This window comes from Pipistrellus kuhlii, unplaced genomic scaffold (assembly GCF_014108245.1).
Source record: "Pipistrellus kuhlii isolate mPipKuh1 unplaced genomic scaffold, mPipKuh1.p scaffold_m20_p_11, whole genome shotgun sequence".
In the NCBI taxonomy this organism is placed as follows: domain Eukaryota; kingdom Metazoa; phylum Chordata; class Mammalia; order Chiroptera; family Vespertilionidae; genus Pipistrellus; species Pipistrellus kuhlii.
In genome coordinates, this window is record NW_023425416.1 from 50390173 (window position 1) to 50412089 (window position 21917).

At 61.1% G+C, this 21917-nt stretch overlaps 1 protein-coding gene across 9 annotated transcripts in view; it reads left to right on the forward strand.

The window, feature by feature from the left end:
• Positions 1–21917, forward strand: part of ITPR1 (inositol 1,4,5-trisphosphate receptor type 1) — a 137195-nt gene that overhangs the window by 38887 nt on the left and 76391 nt on the right. For all 9 annotated transcript variants that reach the window (XM_036432132.2, XM_045579513.1, XM_036432127.2 and 6 more), the window contains exons 5-11: positions 9881–9996; positions 15650–15736; positions 17624–17782; positions 18786–18884; positions 19759–19842; positions 20343–20489; positions 20665–20760. In XM_036432132.2, coding sequence (XP_036288025.1) covers positions 9881–9996; positions 15650–15736; positions 17624–17782; positions 18786–18884; positions 19759–19842; positions 20343–20489; positions 20665–20760 — 788 coding nt within the window. The remainder of the gene's footprint in view (positions 1–9880; positions 9997–15649; positions 15737–17623; positions 17783–18785; positions 18885–19758; positions 19843–20342; positions 20490–20664; positions 20761–21917) is intronic.

Sequence of the window (21917 nt, forward strand, 5' to 3'; positions counted from 1 at the left end):
ATGGTTCCTCTCTCCTGCCCCTAAGGGCCCCGTGTTCCCTGATCCCCTACCAGCATGTGTGCCTGGAGGGGTCATGGCGGGCGCTCCCCGTGGCCAGAGTGAAACCAGGAAACAGGAAGCTATTTTGTCCCCACCCCAGAAGGTGTTTCCTCCTCTTAATTTTTTTAAAAAAATATACGTTTTATTGATTTTTTACAGAGAGGAAGGCAGAGGGATAGAGAGTTAGAAACATTGATGAGAAACATCCATCAGCTGCCTCCTGCACACCCCTTACTGGGGATGTGCCCGAAACCAAGGTACCAGAATCAAACCTGGGACCCTTCAGTCCGTAGGCCGATGCTCCATCCACTGAGCCACACCGGTGAGGGCCCTCTTGTGGATTTTTTACATTTTATCTGTGTAGCCGTAGACCAAGTGAAACAGAGGACAGTGAACTGTGTGGTATCATTGAGAGGGTGGGACCCATGTTTCTTTTGGAGGGTTTTCTTGTGGGTTTTTATCTTGTCTCTGAAGCTCTGCAGTTGTAACCAGAATAAAGCAGTGGGTGGCCTCACAGGGTGCCCGAGTTTGGACCTGCCAAGGTGTTTCCCTCGGTTCTTCCCACCCCGCTGCGTGAGGTCTGCCCCGGCCCCCGGGACCTGAATGCTCTGATGTAGAGAAACGGACATGGTTGCTGTGACTGGCTCCGGTCAGCCAGCCGTGCGACCTCAGGACCATGGCCTTCGCTGTCCCAGCCGCCTATGCTCCTCAGAGTTGTGCTGCTCCGGGACGGGATGAGTGATGTTGTAGCGGTAGGTGGGACGTGGCAAGCACTTACTAGTAATAGCGGACATTGGGCACTCGTTGAGCTCTGCAAATACCGTTCTTACCCAGGCCCAGGTTGCAAGCCCCCGGGGAGGCGAGGCATGCAGGAGGCAGCTGATTAGTGATTCTCTATCATCATCCCTTCCTCTCTGAAATCAATAAAAATGTTTTAAAAGAATGTCCTAGAGCTATCATTGTAGTACCTGGTCCCCACCCCCTTGCAGAGACAGGTTTCCTTGGTGAGCTGAGCAAGCCTGCCAATCACTGTAAGCCCTCCAATCACCAGATGGGAGGCGGGATTGAGGCCTGGAGCCAGGCTAGGAGTGTCCCCTTCGGCAGATTCCCCTGCCAGGGGCAACCTCAGGCAAGAGAAGGAAGGTTCCCACAGGGTCCCCGCCAATGCTCGTTGCTTCTGTAAATACCAAGCGCCAGCAGGTGCCCAGCAGTTAGCCCAGCTCTGGGCCTCTGGCTCCACGGCCTTAGGAGTTCACTGTGTGACCACAAGACACCAGCCAACCCCCCTCCCCCCTCCAAACCCTGACTGCCACCTGCTTCCCAGGAATTCCCCAGCGCCCCTGGAAGCGGCCCAGCCTGTCCCGAGGGCCAGCCGGGAGTGTTTTTGCTGAGGCAGCGGGAGCAGGGCACTGTCAGGTGGCCATCCGTCCGTCCGACCGTCGTGTCCTCAGAGGTTCCTGAGCTTCACATGCAGGAGGGCTGCCGACGTGGCCGACGTGGCTGACGTGGCCGGGACACGCCTCCCGTGGTGCTGCGGGCTCCTGTCCGCAGCCTGGCTCCGTGGGGGGGCGCAGGATTCCCAGGAACGGCGCCTTGCTGTGCCCAGCCTGGAGGCGTGCCTGTTGGTCACTCGGACACCATTCCGGTTGCTCGCCGTGCTCCGTGTGAACCCCGTCAGGCACACTTGGCGCGCTGCCGTCTGTATCGGGAGCCGCCCCTCCCCAGGATTGGCTGTGTCTGGGACCAGCCCCGCCCACCCCGTGGTGAACTCCGCACGCAGCAAACATCTATTTTTGCTTTGTGCAGACTCCACGGGGTGAAGCACTAAAATTAACCCGATGCTCGGAGACCGTTTGGGGTGCGTACGTGGCCGGGGTGGGGGAGAACGGAGGCCTCTGCCGCCCCGGCTGGGCCCGACAGCACCGGCCCGTCGCAGTGCGGGCCCCGAACCAGGCCTGCGCGGTGATGCCGAGGCTCTTGGTGCTGCGGAGACCGGCCGTGTCCCCCGGACTCCCTCCGTCCTCCTGCCCACACACGCTGTCCAAGAACCTCAGCGTGCCGTGTGCAGGCTTTTTCCATTCGCCCCAAGGAAACGGTCTGTTTGGGTTTTGAAGACTGTGAGTTTTTTTTACAACTTAGAAAACAGCCAGAGAGCCAGCCCGCCGCCGTGGCTCAGCGGTTGAGCGTCCACCCACAAACCAGGAGGCCGCGGTTTGATTCCGGGCAGGGCACAGGCCCGGCTGCAATCCCCAGTGTGGGGCGTGCAGGAGGCAGCCGATCAATGACTCTCTCATCATGGATGTTTATCTCTCTTTCCCCCTCTCCCTTCCTCTCTGAAGTCAGTACAAATCCACATAAAGAGAGAGAGAAATGGAAGTAAACAGAGCTCCAGTTAGAGTCACAGGGAGACGTCCTCAGCCTCTGCGCCTCTGAGTGTCCTGCGCTCTGCTGCGTGGCTGCGGCCCCGCGCTGCCTCGCTACCAACAGGAGGGTTCCCGGTGCCGGACCCCCGGCTCTGAGGCGAGGAGAGGCGCCCCCTATTTTCATCAGGGAGACACCCCTCCCCCAGCACGTGAACAAGCTTTCAGGCCGGAAACACCGGATGGGGCCAAAGAAGAAAAAATATATATTCCATTAATCCTTTCCAGAGAGGAAGGGAGAGGGATAGAGAGCTAGAAACATCGATGAGAGAGAAACATCAATCCGCTGCCTCCTGCACGCCCCCTACTGGGGATGTGCCCGCAACCAAGGCACACGTGCCCCTGACCGGATCAAACCTGGGACCCTTGAGTCCACAGGCCGACGCTCCATCCATCCAGCCAAACTGGTTTCGGCTGCAGCTGGTCATTTTAAGGCTGCGTTCCCACCGCATCTATAGGAACCTGCCCGCCCCCCCATCTTCCTGTGTCCAGTGGGCCACTTCCGGGGTGTTCTGGGGTGCCGTGACTCCGCGCCCCCGCCAGCACAAGTGCGCTGGAGGTGGATTGGTCTCGCTCAGCTCTCTGTGCCATTTGTGGGGTCACCTGCGAACCTCAGGGGGATGGAGAGGCCCGAGGGGACAGTGCCGGCCACACTGCATTGGACGGAGGTGGACAGAGGACTGGAGGTCTGGACTGAACGGAGCGGCAGCGCGTTTCCCCGGAGGCCCCGGCCCTCCGCAGGCCTCCCCTGGGCTGAGCAGGTGTCTCACCCTCCGCTCGGCTGTTCAGTGAGAGACCGGCTCGCAGGGACCTGGGTGGCCTCACGGGAAGTTTGTGGGGTGTGCACCCTCCTGCCGGCCGTGTGTCCCTGCGAGGTCCGCCCAGTAGGACCCGACAGAGGCGTTTTCTTTGACCCCAGCCTTTATGTTAGCAACATGGACTTCAGTTCACGTATGGCACACAGTGCAGGATGGCATGAGGGGGAGGAGGAGGTTGTAAAAACCAGGCCATCTCCCCTCCACGGGAGGTCCGCTAAATCAGGAAGCGGGGTCTGAGCTTCCTTGGAAGCAAAACGGGGGGGGGGGGTGGGGGGGAGAGGTAAATGTGTAAATGCACATCGCCTCATAAATATTTTAACTTTATAAAAAATCGCAAATGTATTGGGCAACCTTATCTGTCACTCTTGTCTGTGTTGTACGTGAACTTGACCCTAGAAAACTGTACACAGAGGTTGATGACGTTGGAGAAAGGGAGGGTTTGCACAGTGGCACCGCCTGGCTCCCGCTGGAGCTGCGAGCGGGGCTGGGGCGGGACTGTCCGGGCGGTCGGGGGCTGGGAGCTGCACGCGGCCCCTCTTGGGACGGAGGACTCTCTCACCCTCGCCGTTCCTCTGCATTTCCCGTCCTGTTCGTGGGCGCGTAGGGAAGATCCCCACTCCTCCTGGCATGGAGTGCTCACTTGCCTTATTTGGCGACGCTGTGGCCTCGGTGGTGCCTGGAGGGCCGGACACCAGTTTTCAGGGCGCCCCACCTCCAGGGGCTCTGAGCGGGGAGCCGGTGGATGGACGGGGCGAAGGCGGGGCCGGGGGCCGTGTGTCCATAGGAATCCCCGGGGCCTCTGGGCTGAGGACCATGGCTCCTCCCTGCGAGGTGTTTACCTGCAGCGGCTCAGCGCATGGCTCTGCCCCCGTCCGGATGGCCTGTCCCCCAGTTACTGTTTCCGGTTCTGCTTTCTCTCCCTCATTGGGGCTCCTCCTGGGCTCATAAGGGATGGCTCACTAGGCTCACACGAGAGCCCCACTTCGCGGGCAGGAAAGAGAGCTCAGTTCATTGCTCTCTGGGAGGCGCCTCCGGTGTTGTTTTTGGAAAAGGCAGCCCGTGGCACACACCGACTGCGGCCTCAGCTCCCGTGCCCCCCCCTCACCGCGGGGCGCACTCCGGCCGGCTGGCCCCGGCAGGCGGGCTGTGTCACGCATCATTAGTGAGTCTGGGAAGAGGTGTGGCTGGTCTCCTGGAGCTTCTGGTGGCTGTTCTGTGTTTTTGGCCTAAAAAGGAAGTGTGCGGACCCCCAGTTCCCAGAAGGAGTTTCGTGCTTTCTGATAAGAGGCGGATGGAAGGGAGAGAGGAAGCCAGGCTGGTGGAAGCCAATCCCTCGCTCTCGGCCAAAAGGAGCCTTTTTTTTTTTCTTTTTTGTTTTGTTTTGTTTTTGTTTTCGTTAAGTAGAAGGCAGTTGAATTCATTAGGGGCACAGAGGGCGGGGCCGCAGGAAACAGGCTTCCCCTGCCGGAGTGCGGCTGCCCAGGCTGCTCACTTTCGCTTTCCAGACCTGGCGGGGGTGTGTGCGTGTATGTGTGTGTGTGTGTGTGTGTGTGTGTGTGTGTGTGTGTTTGCAGCCTCCTCCCATTCCTCCCCTCCGCTCCCTGTCACCGTCAGGCTGCTGGTCCTTGTGAAGTCGGGGTGCCCGCACCCTAGGGGTCCCACGAGGCTAAAGAGGAGGCAGGTGGCATTCGGAAGTTACAGGGCGAGAGGAGACACACAAGGGCCACCCCTGGATGTCAACCCCCACAATGAAACCACCCCCACCCCGTGCTCACCCACCCCATCCATGAGGGCACCCCCCCACCCATGAGGGCACTGGGTGCACTGCCCAAAGGCACTCCCCCTGAGCGGCTCCCAGGCCCTGCACTTGTTAGGCACCTGCACGCCCAGGCCAGCCTGAGGCTCAGGGTTCCCATGTTCCTGCTTCCTCTTTAGACCATAATGAGCTGCTCTGGATGATTCACAGCCACTTGCTAAGTCCGTCCCAGCCAGCTGCCTGCTGCTGGGCCATGCGTGCACACCCAGCTGTGTGTCTGTGCTGGGCACACGGCAATGTTTCTTTCCTTTTAAACATCTTTATCGATTTCAGAGAGGAAAAGAGAGAGAGAGAGAGAGAAACATCAATGATGAGAGAGAATCATGGACCGGCTGCCTCCTGTATGCCCCACATTGGGGATGGAGCCCGTAACCCGGGCCTATGACCTCACTAGGAATGCAACTGCGACACCTCCCGGTTCATAGGTCGAGGCTCAACCACTGAGCCATGCTGGCCGGGCGCACGGGAATATTTCTGTTAAGCCTCCGTCAGTCCTGCATGGGAGGGCGGCCCTCTAGGCCGGAGTCAGCTCCTTGATCCTGTTTGCTACTCGTCCTTCTCCGTGATCCTGACCCCTGGTCACTGCTGGCGCCCATGCCAGGCGTTCAGGCACAGTTTCTGTTCCTGCCTCACTGCGGGCTGTGCTGGGTGTGGCCTGGGTTCACGGTTGGGGAAATTGAGGCTTAAGGAGAAAGACGCTGCCTCTGACACTGCCTCTCAGCTGCCAGGCGGCCCGCGGGGAGCGCTCCTGCCGGCCCGGCAGGACCGCCGGTTAGACACCCGGGTGAGCCGTGCTGTGGCTCTTCCTGAGGCCGCAGCCTCACTGTGCTTCCTCGGCTCCGAGGCACCTGCAAAGTCAGGATGGAGCTGCCCCGGCCGCAGCCGGACGGGCTGTGGGAACAGATCCTCTTACACGGCCCCTGGAGACTGGGCCTCGGCTGGGCTCGAAGACGGAGTCTCTCTAATGTCACGTGAGGGACGGAGGCTGATGGCTCTCTCCCTGCCCAGGGTCCTGCCCGCCTCACAGGCCCCGGGTGACGCAGAGCACAGGCTCAGGGCTGCGTCTGGAGAAGCCGGTGCCGGACTGCGCCTCCCTCCTCCTCAGGCCAGGGAGCCTCACCGAGGCTGCGGGTGCGGCGCTGGCCGCCTCCTGGAGGCCATTGCTTCGGGGTGAGGGGAGGGGGGCGCGCGGAAGGAACTGGAGAGAGCCGTGGAAGGTTGGGAGAGAATCGCTTGGTGGAGGCCCCATTGATTTTTTCTTGGTATGAAACCAGGCCCCTAAATACTCAGCCCCGGAGTCTTCCAGTTCCAGCCAGTATTTGATGCTGGAGCGGGCCCTGGAGCAGCCCGCCCACTGGTCCCAGGCCTGGCTGCCCATCACAATCGTGGAGGAGCTTGATAAACCAGGTTTCTCGCCCGGCCAGTGTGGTTCAGTGGTTGAGCACTGGCCTGTGAACCAAGAGGTCGCCGGTTTGATTCCAGGTCAGGGCACATGCCCAGGTTGTAAGGTGGATCCCCAATGGGGGGCATGCAGGAGACAGGCGGTTCTCTGTCACCCTTGATGTTCCTGTCTCTCTTTCCCTCCACCTTGTTCTCTGAAATCATACAAATATATTTTAATTTTTTTTAAACGGTTACTTCTGTGTGATGCGAATTTCACCTCAATAACAATGGTCAACGATTGACCCAGTGCAGAACAAACACAGCAGTCCCGGGCCTGACTCCTCGGGTCTCCAGCTCCGAGCTTCCCGCTGACTCGAGGCCCCGATGTCTGCGGATAAATCCACTTTAAATATCACTGCGCTTCCTGTTCCTGCAGGAGCTTGGCTTTCTGGCACTCCGCCCCCCCGCCCCCATTCCAGTTGCATCACTTTCCTCCTAGACTGAAGGAGCGTTCCCTGCAGACGCTCCTGACTCTGTAAACACGGTGCCCCACGAGCCAAGACACACCAGCTTTCCGTGCCTCTTCTCCCTGTTTGCTCAGCTCTCCGTGGCATTTGCCGAGTCGGCCTTCCCGCTGCGAGCTGTCAGGTGGGGCGGACAGGATGATCTCCCACTCCTGGTCCTCCCCATCGTCCTCAGCCCTGGAGCCTGGTCCCTGATCCGCGGGCGCGGGCCGTGCCTTCCTCAGTGACCCCGGCTCCTGGGCCCGTCCCAGCTCCGCAGGGCCAGTCCGCTCCCCCCTTCTCCCTGTGCCCGTGGGCAGACAGGGAGGTTCGCTCCCCTCCACCCTCCTCCCATCCTCCTGTTTGGCAGCCTGGGACGATGGAGCTGGGGCTTTGGTGTTGCATTTTCTTGGTGGTGTTTTTGGCGGGGGGAGCGGGCAGAGAGGAAGAGGACAGCGTGCGCCTTCCCCTGCCCGAAGAGAACTTGGCATCGGGCTCACGCTTCTGTCAGCCTCCGAGCGCAGTCCCTGGGTTTGGACAGAGCCCGGGTGGCAGATGGGAGCGGCACTGGATGTGTGATGCTGGCTTCCTCCGCCCCCCCCCCCGCACCCTCCTCCCCCCGGCTCCCCTCACCTCCCTAAATAAGCACCGCTCTGTGGTGCGGCCCACCAGGCGGTGGACGGCCCACTCAGCGCCTCAGCGGGACGGCTCATGGGCGTTGAGAAGACGCATCGCTGAAATGAAATTCTCCATCTTCACGCCCTCCAACAGAAAGCTCCCGCAGAACCCGAGCCGATGGATCTCGGCTGAGCGCTGAGCTCTGCTCCTGCTGCTCCAGGCCAACCCCTCTGCTCGCCTCCGGGGCCAGCACCGGCTTTGCCAGGCCCTCCGCCTGTCTCCAGGCATTTGTCTGGGTGTTTGCCCCTCCTCCTCTTCTCCTCCTCCTCCAGCAGCTCCTCTTTCCTGATGTAGAGCTACTCCTGGAGCCTCAGGGGTGCTTCATTCACCAGGTTTACCAGCGCCCACAGCACTGTCTCCACCCTCAGGGCCTTATGCTCTCCAGGGATGCAGAATTCCCCTTTGGCTTTCCGCTGTTCTTCCAGCAGCCTGTGACCTGAATGGGCCCACTGTGGAGGGCTCCAAGCACCCCTGTGGCTCCGCCCACCCTGGGCTCCACCCACACCCATGGCCCCACCCCTATGGTTCCTCCCACTCTGGCTCCTCCCACCCATCGGCTCCACCCACTCGTGTGGCTCCACCCACTTCTGTGGCTCTACCCTCCTCTGAAGCTCCTCTCACCGCCCCACCCCCTTCTCTGATCTGCACACCAAGGAGCTCATTTCTTCGTTAAACACATCTCCTAAGCAGCGGGCTTAGATCTCCCTCCTCCATGTTCTGGAGCGTCACTGTCCACGGCCCTTCAACAGCTGGCAGCCCCTCTCCCGGCCGGCTTCTCCTGTGCGGGCCCTCGGGGCTCTGCTGCAGCTTAGGAAGGCGCCAAAGTGTTTTTTCAAAAACTTAGTTACATTTATTCTTCAGGGGCCTAAAATAACACTTGTCATAGCTATTCTTTGTGGCATTTCTTTGGAGTGAGATCCAACCACAGCGTGTGTGCGTGCACATACACATACACACATACACACATACACACAGAGATGGCCTGCCTAGCCTTCTGCCGAGTCCCTGTATTGACTGTCTCAGTGCCGAGCACCCTGGGGACCCAGCGGGATGATCAGTGTGCTCGGCCTGGCCATCCAAGGAGCAGAGGGCCACGGGAGCTTGGTGGCAGAATTTTGGAAGGTGACTTTACCATCACATTTGAATTGCTTAATTTAATTTTCACTTCGAATCAGTTGCTAAGCAACCGGGAAGACGGGACGAAATCAGCAAGGCTAACGTGGTCCTGGCGCGCGCTCGGTGACATGGCGTGTTTACGGAGATGCTGGTGGTAAACACGCTCGGTCCGACGGGCTGCTCTGTGTCGCCCGGGAACGCGGTTGGCGTGGGAGAGACAGCAAGGCTGTGGCTGGGCCGGTGATGCTGAAACTCGCGCTCCTGCCTTCGGGGACCCGCACGTCATCGCAGTGTTGGGCCGTGTCGGGCCCGTTGGCATGTCGGGGGGCTGCTGGGCCCGGCCCTCCCGCGGCCGTCTCGGAATGGAACCGCCGTGGCCTGTGAGCCCCGTGGCACCGTGGATCCGGCCTGCTGGTTCCCAAGACCCAGCTGAGCCCAGTCTGAGTTTGAATGTGTGCACGGCCGTCAGCGGGCGAAGTGTGCAGACACAGAGCGTGGACCGTTACACGCTTGGGGCCTTAGAGACGGCATGCCCAGTGTTTGGTGTATTGGTTCTAACATCCGGATGACTCTGCAGCCACCAGCCCGTTGTGCTGGCGTTGCTTCTCTGTGGGGCCGTGTGCAGGGTCACGCACCCAGGAGGTCCCACCTGGAAGGGTGCCACGGTGCGCTGAGGCCGGGGGACAGGAGACGACTGTCCCAGACCAAGTCCGGATAGTTTCTCTCTATTCCCTGAGAACCATCTCGTACTTACCCCATAAGAGCCTCTGTGTAAGCTACGCTCGCATTTTTCCGCATGGTCGCTGGAGGAGGGCGGGGCTTGCAGTGGAGGTGCCTGTGTGTGGACTGGCAGCGGGTTATGCGCCCTCTCCCCTTCCCAACAGAAGCTGGGGAGCCGCAGTGAGAGCCCCGGATTTGACCCTGAGCCCCAGCTCTGCCCCTCGGGCCTCAGTTTCCTCCCTGTAACCTCCCATGGAGGTGCTGAGAACTGAAGGTCAGAGGGGAGAGGTGATCAGGCCGGTGGAACAGCCTTCTGCGCGCCACGGGGTGGGTTTCCCAGGCGGGGCGCGCCGCCCTCAGTAACCGTCCTGATGTCTGTTCCCCCAGACTGCCTGTTCCGGCTCTGCCCCATGAACCGCTACTCGGCGCAGAAGCAGTTCTGGAAGGCGGCCAAGCCCGGCGGTAACAGCACCACGGACGCCGTGCTGCTCAACAAGCTGCACGTAGGTACCGGGCGGGCGGCGCGGGCGCGGGACCGTGAGCCAGCTCGGCGACCGTGCTCTGTGGTGAAGGGACGGGGCTGCCCCGAGGACCGCTGGGTCCTGGGCGCCAGCGTTCGTGTTCCAGGCCCCTCGAGTGAGCCGTCAGGGTGGAAACTCGCAGTCGTCCCGCTGCCCCTCACGGCAGTCCTGGCATTGCGCCTGCGGGTCCCTGCTGTTCCCTCGGCGCCTCCGAGGGCCTCCCTGTGCCCGGGGCTCCCTGTGCCCGGTTTTTCCTGTGCCCGGGGTTCCCTGTATCTGAGGTTCTCTGTGCCAGGGGTTCTCTGTGCCCGGGGTTCCCTTTATCTGAGGTTCCCTGTGCCCGGGGTTCCCTGTGCCCGGGGTTCCCTGTATCTGAGGTTCCCTGTGCCCGGGGTTCCCTGTATCTGAGGTTCCCTTTGCCCGGGGTTCCCTGTATCTGAGGTTCCCTGTGCCCGGGGTTCCCTGTATCTGAGGTTCCCTGTGCCCGGGGCTCCCTGTGCCCGGGGCTCCCTGTTCCCGGTTTTTCCTGTGCCCGGGGTTCCCTGTATCTGAGGTTCTCTGTGCCAGGGGTTCTCTGTGCCCGGGGTTCCCTTTATCTGAGGTTCCCTGTGCCCGGGGTTCCCTGTGCCCGGGGTTCCCTGTGCCGGCTCTTTCTGTGCTGAGACCGGAGCTGCCTTCTCCTTTCCAGTCTCAGTTCCGGTCTTGTCGTCACGCGGACTCTCCCTCCTCCCGCCTGGGGACGCCCTGTGGCCTCCTCAGTGCGGTGCCCTGCTTACCTCCCCCTCCATCCTTCACAAACGCTGGCCACTCATCCACTGAACGTTAAAACACTCCACCAGCACAGCATGGCGGGCCGGCTGCTTCCTGCCATTTCCCCGGGACCTGTGACGTCTCATCTGCGCCTCCTCCCAGGCTTCTTCCCTCGAGTGACCTGGGAAAACTGCACCGTTGCTAAAACGCAGCCCCAAAGGCCACCAGGAACTGGGAATTCCTTATTAAAAAAAAGAAGAAGCCCTTCTTCCTTATGCTGTCTGCGCTACGAGGAGGTTGGGAGCAAACCGACTCAGGGTCATGGATGCCGCTTCGGGGCGTGGTGCCGGCTGCGGGGTCCCTGCTTTCCCGCTCACTGGAACTCTCCTCTGGCTCCGACTCAGAGCAGTCACCCCAGGGCGGTATTTGGGGCAGCTGCTCGCCCTTGGGGAGGGAGGCCGGTCTCCAGGGGGCTTTCGTGTTTATTTTGGTCAACGGCCGTGCAGGACCCCGGTCCGAGGTCAGACTGTTTCAGCTGAACGCCATTTAAGGACTTCGCTGTCTAGACCCCTTGACTTCCTTCCCACTGGGGCATGGGGCCTGCCCACAGCTGTCTGAGGAGAATGACATCTAGTGGCCGGGCCCGTGCGTGTCGCCGGCATCACGGTCCCAGAGGCCCGAGCTCAGTGTCATGTTACACGGCAGGGCCGGTTGACCTTGAAGATGGTCCCGGCACGTTGAATACCGGTTTCTCTGCTTCTGGAGTAGAACAACAGGTGACGATGGAGTTGACCTTGGCGTTGCTCGGGAACACGGTGACGTCCGTGGTGGATTGACGGTGGTAGAGATTGCAGTGGAGGGTGTGAAGTCTCTCTTAGAAACCCAAAACAGCCCTCAGCCCGTCAGGTGAGGGGCAAGACCAGCACATCCACCTGTGTGCGATTTAAAAAACAAGTTTTTACTGATTTGAGAGAGAGGGAAAGGGAGAGGCGGGGAGAGAGAAACAGAGGAAAGAGAAACATAGATCAGCTGCGTCTGGCATCCCCCCTATTGGTGATTGACCCCGAAACCCAGGCATGTGCCCTGACCAGGAATCGAACCGTGACCTCCTGGTTCCTAGGTTGACGTTCAACCGCTGAGCCACATTAGCCGGGCAACATGCATGTGATTTTAATTAGCCAGGCCCCAGGGTGGAGGGCAGAATCAGGTTCCTGACAGTCTGTGGTCGGCAAACTGTGGCTCACGAGCGACATGTGGCTCTTTGGCCCCTTGAGTGTGGCTCTTCCACAAAATAACCACGGCCTGGGCGAGTCTGTTTTGAAGAAGTGGCGTTAGAAGTTTAAGTTTGAAAAACTTGGCTCTCAAGAGAAATTTCAGTTGTGGTCCTGTTGATATTTGGCTCTGGAACTAATGAGTTTGCCGACCACTGGTTAGGGCCATTCAGGGAAAAAAAGGAAAAAAGGTGGCCATGGCCTTGGGCACCTGCCCAAGTATCTTCTTAGGAGAAACCCCTGGACACGGAACTGCTCTGTCCTCAGGGGGCCCGTCAGCACCCTGGGTGATGGATGTGGCCAGTTTCCTTTGGAGAGAGAGAACCGGGGTGGCCGCTCCTTAGAAGCCTCCCGTGGGCCCCCCGAGCCAGATCTGCTCCTTCCCGCCGTGGCAGCGGCCTCGATCCATGGGCCCAGGTGTAGTTCGTACCGTATTTCCTTTGGGTCTGCCTTTGCCTCACCTGTTGGCCCTACAACTCCGGAGGGTGTTTTTGTCTGAAAGCCCTGTTTGACAGCGCTGTTTGTCCGTTGGACCTTCTAAAACTAGGGGTGGGGGGTAAGGGAGGAGGGCATAGGGCGGGGGGACACTCAAATTTGGTTTTGTGGAGGGAGTTTTCTCCGGATTGACGTGTGCGCTCAGCTGGACACAAGCAGCATTGTGTAAACGGCGCAATGGATCGGGCGTTTTCTCGGGGATCAGAGAGATCTGGTAGGCAAAGCGCCTTCTTAGAATGTCCGTGAGCTTCAGGCAGCGGTGCCTCCAGGGAGGCTTGGGCGTCGGTAAGCCTCTGGCGGTTCCGGGTGTGACAGCTGCCGTTCTAAGAGAAGTTTGTCGCTGTCCACCCTCCTATTGGTCCTACCATCTGGTCTGACTTGACCTCTGGTTTGTCTGCACAGACACCCTCAGACGTTGCTGTGTTTAGTGCGTCTTTAACACAGAAACGATGGCGGCGGGAGGACGCACCGGCATTTGTTTTAGCGATGCCAGGGGCTGTTGAGTTGGCATTTTCGTACCTTGTCTACACGTGGGCGGGGACTTAACGTTTTAGGTTAGTGACTCTTCAGCCGGCCCCTGGCCATTCCTGAGAGCCAGAGGACTCCGTGCGAACGGTCCTCGTCCGGCCCTTCTCCCATTTATGCCCGAACAGCAGCCCCGCATGGTCCGCTCAGGTGATGTTTGCAGCAGAGGAGGACTGTATCGTTGGTTGGACATTTTAAAAGAAATATTTTTTTATTTGACTTCAGAGAGGAAAGGAGAGGGAGGGAGAGATAAACTTCAGCGATGAGAGAGAATCAGTGATTGGCTGCCTCCTGCACGCCCCCTACTGGGGTTGAGCCTGCAACCTGGGCATGTGCCTTGAATCGAACCCTGACCTCTTGGTTCCTACATCTGTGCTCAACCACTGAGTCACACCGGTGGTCATACTTTTATTTTACCAAATCTGTTCGTTTTCTCCCCTTCGACGTTTTCCCTGGAATCTCCCATTTCTAAGAGCTGAAAGCTGCCTCGCCGAGGAACCAGTGACTTTCTACAGAGTCTAACCAGGGGTCCTCAAACTTTTTAAAGTGGGGGCCAGATCACGGTCCCTCAGAGAGCTGGAGGGCCGGACTATATGAACTACTAATTCCTACTGTAACACCTCGGCTGCGCTCACTGCCCAAAAAACCTGGCGGGCCGGATCAGACTCCTCTGCGGGCCGCATGTGGCCCGGGGGCCGTAGTTTGAAGACGCCTGGAAGCCCTCCTCCCGTGGGCTCCGTTCCGGCTCCTGTTTGGAGAGCCCTCTTGGGGTGCAGCTCTGCAGAAAACGGGGCGGAGGGGGGGAGGCGAGGGGGTGAAGGAGGGTGTGAGAGGAGGGGCCATTCCCGGTGAGCCATGGGCCCGCTGGGTCTGTCCTTCCATCACCGGCACGGCAGGCGGCTGGAGGAGGCTCTGACTAGCTGCGGGCAGATGTGGGGAGCACAGGCCTGCACTCACCGCAGTCCTCGCCTCCTGGAGGTTCTCAGTGGGCAGGATGCCTCCCGCAGCTGATTCTCCCCAAGGCCCTCCCTCCCCACAAACCCCTGCGGCGGGTGGAGGCGGGGCAGGCGCCGCGGGAGCAACTGGCCACCCATTCCCCGTCTCCTCCGTGAGCCGCGCTGAGCGTGAGCGACCAGGTGAGGGGAAGGGCTGACGTGCTGAACGCTGACTGTGCGTCTGCTTCTTCTCGAACCGTCACCCTGCCCTGAGCGGCTGCGGCGCCCCCATTTCGTGGAGGAGAATACCGAGCGAGGCTTGGGGAGGTCAGGTGCCCTGGCCGAGGTGTAGGTGGTCTGTGGGAGCAGGGAGCCGGGGGGGAGGGGGGGGGGCGCTGGAGTGACGGGCCCCATTGCCCGGAGGAGCCGGGCTGGAGCGTGGTTCTGAAATGCTCGCAGGACGCGGCGTCATGCAGGTGAAGGCAGGAAAGGGGTCCATTGAGGTTGGTGGCCCTGGGAGACTGTTCCGGAAGCTCCCTTCAACCTGACGGACTTCCCTGACCGGCCGAGTTTGTGCGAGTACTCTCTCCCAGCCTCGAGCGTGGCAGGGTAAATCTGGACTTAACCCACATGTGCCTTGGGGATTATTTCTGCTACTTAGTAGATGTGTGACTTTAAAAAAGGAACTTCCTAAGCAAAATTTCAGATATGCACACAAGTAGAGAAAATAGTAGACAAATCCCCTTTAATGCCATCACCCAGCTGCCTGTGCCTCGGCGGCCGCATGCTCTCATCTCTGGTCTGTTTCTGCTTTTTCTAAAATTGGGATACGGATCTTGTCCTCGAGGGAGTACCATGAAGACGAAATAAATGATAATTAGTGTCCAGTGATAATAGCTGGTGCTCATGAATGCTGCAGGGAAGACACTGATTCCTGAGGGTGTAGGTTCTGTGTGTTTTTAAAAAAATAAATTTTATTGAAAAAAAATTTTTTTTTACAGAGGAAGGGAGAGGGTGAGAGAGTTAGAAACATCGATGAGAGAGAAACATAGGTCAGCTGCCTCCTGCACACCTCCTACTGGGGATGTGCCTGCAACCAAAGTACATGCCCTTGACCGGATCGAACCTGGGAACCTTCAGGCCTCAGGCTGACGCTCTATCCACTGAGCCACCCTGGTCAGGGCTAGGTTCTGTTTACCCTCATTTTTCAAAAGGGGAACGGAGGCTCCCACCTGCTCAGTAACACAGTCCTGGCCACAAAACCAGAGCCAGCACCTAGACGCAGCTTTATTTTAGCCCTGAGCCTTCAGAGGACCTTGACAGACCAGAAAAGGGCTTTGTAAATGCTCTTTCCCCTCCCCTGCTTTCCTTAAAGGCCCATAAGCTCAAGGAAAGAGAAACACATCAGCCTGTGACCTGAGCTGGGCCTAAGCTGACCCGCCCATGAACCCCTTAACGAGAAAGACGCGCTTTGGAAAAGGCGCCGAGGCTGAGAGCAGCGGCCGAGCTGGCGCCGGGCCTTCCCCGGGCTCAGCCGCAGGGGAGCTGGGGGCCTGCCTGTGTCTGCAGTTCTCAGGCGGGTGGGCCGGCGACGTTGGCCCTGTGTCCCTCGGAGAGACGGCCGGCTGCCTCTGAGGCCGTCTTCCTTCTCCCCTGCAGCACGCGGCCGACCTGGAGAAGAAGCAGAACGAGACGGAGAACAGGAAGCTGCTGGGGACCGTCATCCAGTACGGCAACGTGATCCAGGTGGGTCTGCGCCCTTCCCGGGCCCGGGCACCGCGGTGCCTGTGCAGGCCGACAGGTCCCGGCTGGACATGGCGTTCAGGGGGTCCTCCCTTGGCGGAGCACCCACGTCTCCCCGTGGCTGGTCGGGTGAGGTCCTCGCAGGACCCTGTGGGAACGCCCGCCCGCCGGCCGCTCGGTCTGTGTACCCCGCGGTGCTGAGAAGTGCCGATTTGGTGAGATTGGCTTCCTGTGACTCTCCCTCTTGGTTTGAGACCAGGCCCAGAGGCGGCGGCGGGAACATGCAGTGCCTCCAGGGGGCGCACTTGCGGGCAGGCCTCGGAGGTTTACCTGTTCAGCTCCTGCACCTTTAGGTCTTAGGTCTGACCTGGGGAGAAGCCCAGCCTGGGAAGCAGCACGTGGGCGGGAGGGGAGGGAAAGGAAAGGGGTGCTCGTGTCTGGGCCTCTCCCGGCAGGAGAGAGAGAGAGAGAGAGAGAGAGAGAGAGAGGGAGGGGAGGCGGAGTCAACTGTGGCCTCCTCACCTGTCCAGCGACCTCTGGCCCCATGGAGGGTCCACACAGGGACCAGTGCTTGGGAATGGCACCCAGGGGTCGTCTTGCTCCATCAGCTTCCTTTTCGGAAGATGTCGTTCCTTCATTGACGTGAGCTCCCCTGGTCACGGAGGCGTGCCCTCTCCCTCCCCCCCCCGCCTCGCTCACACCTGCTCCGTGTTGAAGTGGGCGCTGCTATCAGGGCCGTGACAGGTGAAAGCAGCTTCCGGGTTCTGGCTGAGGGCCAGGTCCGGCCAGACCCACCTGCCGCCCCTCCAGGCTTACCCAGGGAGAGCCGGGGCCTGCTTTAGTTCTGGGCCGGGCCAGGCCTTGGAGCTCCGGGCTGGCTCCCGGGTCAGACGGGAGGGTGTGGCCTGAACCGAAGATGAGCGAGGGCGCAGGGGCTGAGGTCGTAGCCCTTAAGGACGTGCATCCCAGGTGTTCCCACTGAGAACACCCGTCTGCTGCCTGGCAAACTGGGAGCAGTGGCCCCTGCCTCCCGGGGTCACCGGGAAGTTCTCTGTAGAGGAAGCTCTGAACGCACATGGGAGTCAGCCCCTGGACAGGTGTGTGTGGGGTCAGGGGCCACCCACCAGGTAATAGTGAGGCCAGGAGGGCATGGCCTCCTCCTTGTCCGTCATGGCCAGGGGATGGCAGGGACCTGTCCATCAGACGAGTTCCTTCTGCACCCCCGCAGCCCGGCAGGAGATTTGTGGACCCAGGCGGACTGTTCTAGAAATGGTCTCATGACAAACGAAAGGGGGTCCGGGCAGTGGGCAGGGGAGGCCCCAGGCTGGCCTGACCACGCCTCAGGGGTGGGCAGTCGCCGCCTCCCTTCCTCTGCTCCTAGCCCATCGGGAAGCGGCGGCCAGCGCTTCTGGTCTGGACCTGCTGCGAGGCAGGCTGGTTCTGGTCCTGGCTTTCCTCTCCTCTCACACGCTCCTTCCCAAGAAGCAAGTGCTCGGAGCCCCCGGGGACATTGTGGTGGCCAGTGTTTCCCCATGCAGGGACCGGCCCCTGGCGGGGTCGCCTGTGCATTGCTCAGCCGTGTCCTTCCTCCGCTCCCCTTGGTGTCAGACTGCGGCTCCTGGGTCCCAGGCTCAGGGCCACGCCCCTTCTGCTCGCCCAGGCTGGGTGGCGGCCTCGCTGAGCACCTCCAGCCTTGCCCAGGGCTCTGGGGGACAAGGCAGTCTTCCTCCTGGCTCCGCTGCTTGGTCTCCTAAGCGTTCCCGCCTCGGGCACTCTGCGGTTCCCACCTCGCAGCGTGCGGGGTGGCGGGTGCTTGATCCATGTTTTATGAGCGGGAGGAGTGGCAGAGTCAGAGGCTCGCCGACAGCCCCCTGTTCCCGGCGGTTTCAGCTCCTGCACCTGAAAAGTAACAAGTACCTGACGGTGAACAAGCGGCTCCCAGCGCTGCTGGAGAAGAATGCCATGCGGGTGACGCTGGACGAGGCGGGCAACGAGGGCTCCTGGTTCTACATCCAGCCCTTCTACAAGCTGCGCTCCATCGGGGACAGTGTGAGTGCACGCTGGCCCCCAAGCCCAGCCTTTCCCTGGAACCCCAGACTCTGTCACAGCAGGCCAGGCTGCGCAAGCGATAGCGTTAACCCTCCCAGGAAAGGGTGCCTTCCTCCCTGGGCGCCCAGCCTCCGGCCACGGACTCCGGGGAGCCCGGGTGACGCAGGGACTGGGCGTTCCCTTATAGCAGCGGTTCTCCACCTTCCCAAGGCCGTGACCCTTTAAAACAGCTCCTCAAGCTGTGGTGACCCCCAACCATAACATTATTTTCGTTGCTACTTCATAACTGTGATTTTGCTACTGTTATGAGTTGTAATGTAAATAAACAACTGTTCTCCAGTGGTTTTAGGCCACCCTGCTAGTGGTTCTTGACCTAAGACCATCGGAAAACACGGGCATTTACATTACGACTCATCGCAGTAGCAAAATGACAGTTATGAAGTAGCAACGAAAATAATGTTACGGTTGGGGGTCACCACCACATGAGGAGCTGTGTGAAAGGGCCGGGCATTGGGAAGGTTGAGAGCCGCTGATGCAGTGGCTCGTGGTGTGATTTTAGGAAGTGGGATAGAATGGGAAGGCCCTGTGGTGAGGATAAGCACTGATAGGGACACCTGGTGTCCCAGGTAAGTGTAGGAGTCTGTGTCACATCAGTGCACACGGACACACACAACATGCACTGAAGTGCGTGTGCTGGTCTTCATGGAAACGGGCCTCTTTGTGTGGCTTGTGCTCAGAAGAGCATGGGTGTCACGGCTCCCCACGCAGACGACGGCCCTGCTCTTTCAGAGACAGGCCTTCCACTGATGCCCCCCCCCTCAACGCGATGGCGCTGCCACCTCGGGAAAGGGCGGGCACTCAGCGGGGGCGTCCACTGCTCGGGCACCAGGCGGCCTGCCCTGCGAAGGGTTCGGCTGTGCCGGCCAGGACATGCCCCCTCCGGGGCGGGCTGAGGACACTCCCGACCGGTTTTGTGAAAAGCTCACGGTGCCTTCTCTCCCAGGTGGTCATAGGCGACAAGGTGGTGCTGAACCCGGTCAACGCGGGCCAGCCCCTGCACGCCAGCAGCCACCAGCTGGTGGACAACCCCGGCTGCAACGAGGTGAGACGGGAGGCCGTGGTACGGCCTGCGGGGAGGGGGAGGGGGAGGGAGCTGCAGGAGCAGGCCCAGGCCACAGCATGCCTGTGCTGGCAGCAGTGACATGGGCACGTGTGGAAACCGAGGCCCCGGTCAGGGTCGCCTGGAGGCTGTGCCAGGCTGTGCATGGGTTTGGGTGGGGCTGAGCGTCACCCCTGGGCACAGGGGACGGTGCCTTAAGTCATTGGGGACCGGTTCCCGGGGGTTAAGCCATAGACGGGACCCCTGACTGGGTTTGCTGGCCAAAGGGGCACCGTTTTCTGGTTCGTCGCCTTCAAGAGCGAGCCCTGTGCTGATTTCTCAGAGGGACGCGGGGCGAGGCATGCTTCTGGCTGCGCCTCTCCTAAGCCTCCTGACGGGCAGGTACGGACCCAGGACCGGGAGATGGTGACATAAATCATTGTCTAATGAGGAGTCAGATGTGGGTTCAAGTCCCAAGTCTGCCCCCAGCTCCGTGGCTGCGGGTCCGTCACCTGGGCTCCCGGGCCTCAGTGTTCCTGTCTCTGAAATGGGCACAGTGGTCACTCCTGGGTTGAGGGCATTTTCGAGGGTGTTTCCGGTGCCTGCAGAGCCACGGTGTGCCCACAGCGCCGGCGCTGACGTTTCCGTGTCGCTGGCATTTCGGTGTAGACGGCGATGCTGCCTTACCTGGCAGGCCGTCCCCCTTTGTACGCGCCTGTTTCTGGAGGAAAGGATGCTGTGGTTCCCGTGGAGCGGATGCCGTGACTGGTTCACGCGGGCCCTTGGCTGCCAACTGCTCCTGCCCCGCCTCGATCTTAGGGTGTCCCCTCGGGGCGGGGGCTGAGAGTGGCGTGAACTGGAACTGCTTCTCTTCCAGGTCAATTCTGTCAACTGCAACACCAGCTGGAAGGTCGTGCTGTTCATGAAGTGGAGCGACAACAAGGAGGACATCCTCAAGGGGGTGCGCGTCAGGCACACGGCGGGAGGTGGGGGGAGGACACGGGGGGTGCGCGTCAGGCACACGGCGGGAGGTGGGGGGAGGACACGGGGGGTGCGCGTCAGGCACACGGCGGGAGGTGGGGGGAGGACACGGGGGGTGCGCGTCAGGCACACGGCGGGAGGGGGGGGGAGGACACGGGGGGTGTGCGTCAGGCACACGGCGGGAGGGGCGGGGAGGACACGGGAGGTGCGCGTCAGGCGCATGGCGGGAGGTGGGGGGAGGACACGGGGTGCGCGTCAGGCACACGGCGGGAGGTGGGGGGAGGACATGGGGGGGTGAGCGTCAGGGCACACGGGGAGGTGTGGAGAGGACACGGAGTGAGCATGAGGACATATGGGGGGTGAGCATGAGGACATTTGCGGGGGGAGCGTGAGGACACGTGGAGGGGGAGGGGAGGCTGGGCGGCGCTCCTGGTGCAGTAGGTCCGGTGAAGGTCACGCCCCCTCCCATGTGGGCTGCAGGGCGACGTGGTGCGGCTGTTCCACGCGGAGCAGGAGAAGTTCCTCACCTGCGACGAGCACCGGAAGCAGCAGCACGTCTTCCTGCGGACCACCGGCCGGCAGTCGGCCACGTCGGCCACCAGCTCCAAAGCCCTGTGGGAGGTGGAGGTGAGGGGGGACGGGACGGGGACGGGACGTGGGGTGGGTAAGCTTGTCCTAGAGCTGGTGGTGGAAGGCCGGGTGGCATTGTAGCCAGTCAGTGTCTCGGCCGCACTGTGATTTGAGTGCCACGTCCTGGCGTGGCCGACCCTTCTCGCACACTGACCGCCTCCCCCTCCTCCAGGTGGTGCAGCACGACCCGTGCCGGGGAGGCGCCGGGTACTGGAACAGCCTCTTCCGGTTCAAGCACCTGGCCACCGGGCACTACCTGGCCGCGGAGGTGAGTGGCCGCCGGGGCTTCGTCTTCCGGGCGGACCAGCCCGTCCTCCCGCACCCGGGCAGGGCAGGGCAGGGCAGGCAGCCACCTCGCTCCTCATCCCACTTCTGTTTCCGTCGGCCTCCTTTCCCTGCGACCAGGCGAGAGAAGGAGCGTGACGGTGGTTACAGGCCTAGGACTTCACGCCAATTTCCACCACGATGTGGGGAGAACCTGAGCCAGGGGGCAGTGCCGTCCTGGGGGCGTGACGGACGGTGTGGTGCCGGCCGTGATAATGCTGCGTTGGACATTTAACAGCTGCTACAAGAGTAGATTAAAACAACAACAACAACAAAAAACACTAGTCTGGGTGTAGGACTGTTGTTCCGTTTTGCTCATTCACACTGCTCTCCCACATCTCCCCACCCCCTCCCCGCTCCTGAGGGGCATGGCCAGGCACACTGCGGTGACGCAGGCATGGGAAGCCGGCAGCATTGAGACACGGTTGGCTCCGGGGGCGCCTGGTTCTCGGGCCGTCTGGGGCGTAGACAGGCCCTCACCTTCTGCTGACAAGAAGCCAGCGTCGGAGAAGCGGCGGGGAGGGTTTGAGGAAAGGCAGCTTGTGTCCTGATGTTCGCGCCACGCTGAGGAGCCTCCCTCCTCCCGGGCGAGAGATGCCGAGTTCCCCTCTGATCTGCCCGACGTGTGGGGTGCATGTTCGCCTCAGGTCCCAGGCGTACAGCGGACGACACCCCCTGCCCGGGGCCGGCGGGGGGGCTGGCCCACAGCTGGCCCGAACCTCGGGCACCCCGCCCCCTGGGAGCCGGACAGGCGCACGAGCTGGGGGCTTTGAAACGTGCGAGCACCGAGGTTCAGACCAAATTAACACGGGGCCTCGGGGCCGCTTACCGACTCGGCTGAGGTCGGCGCGGCTCCCGTGCCTCCCGCGGCCCCAGGCGTCTTATTTCTCAGCACAGTGAGCGGCCAGCCGGGCCGCCGGGGTCTCGGGCCTCTCCCGGCTGTTCTGCTAGTGAGCTCGGGCTCTGCGGTCCACACCCGAGTGCCGGCCGGCGGTGGCGGGAGGTTGTCCCTGCGTGGCATGCACCTGTGGCGTGTTGTGCCCCCGTGGCGTGTTGTGCTCCTGTGACGTGGCGTGCTCCTGTGACGTGTGTCGTTGTGGC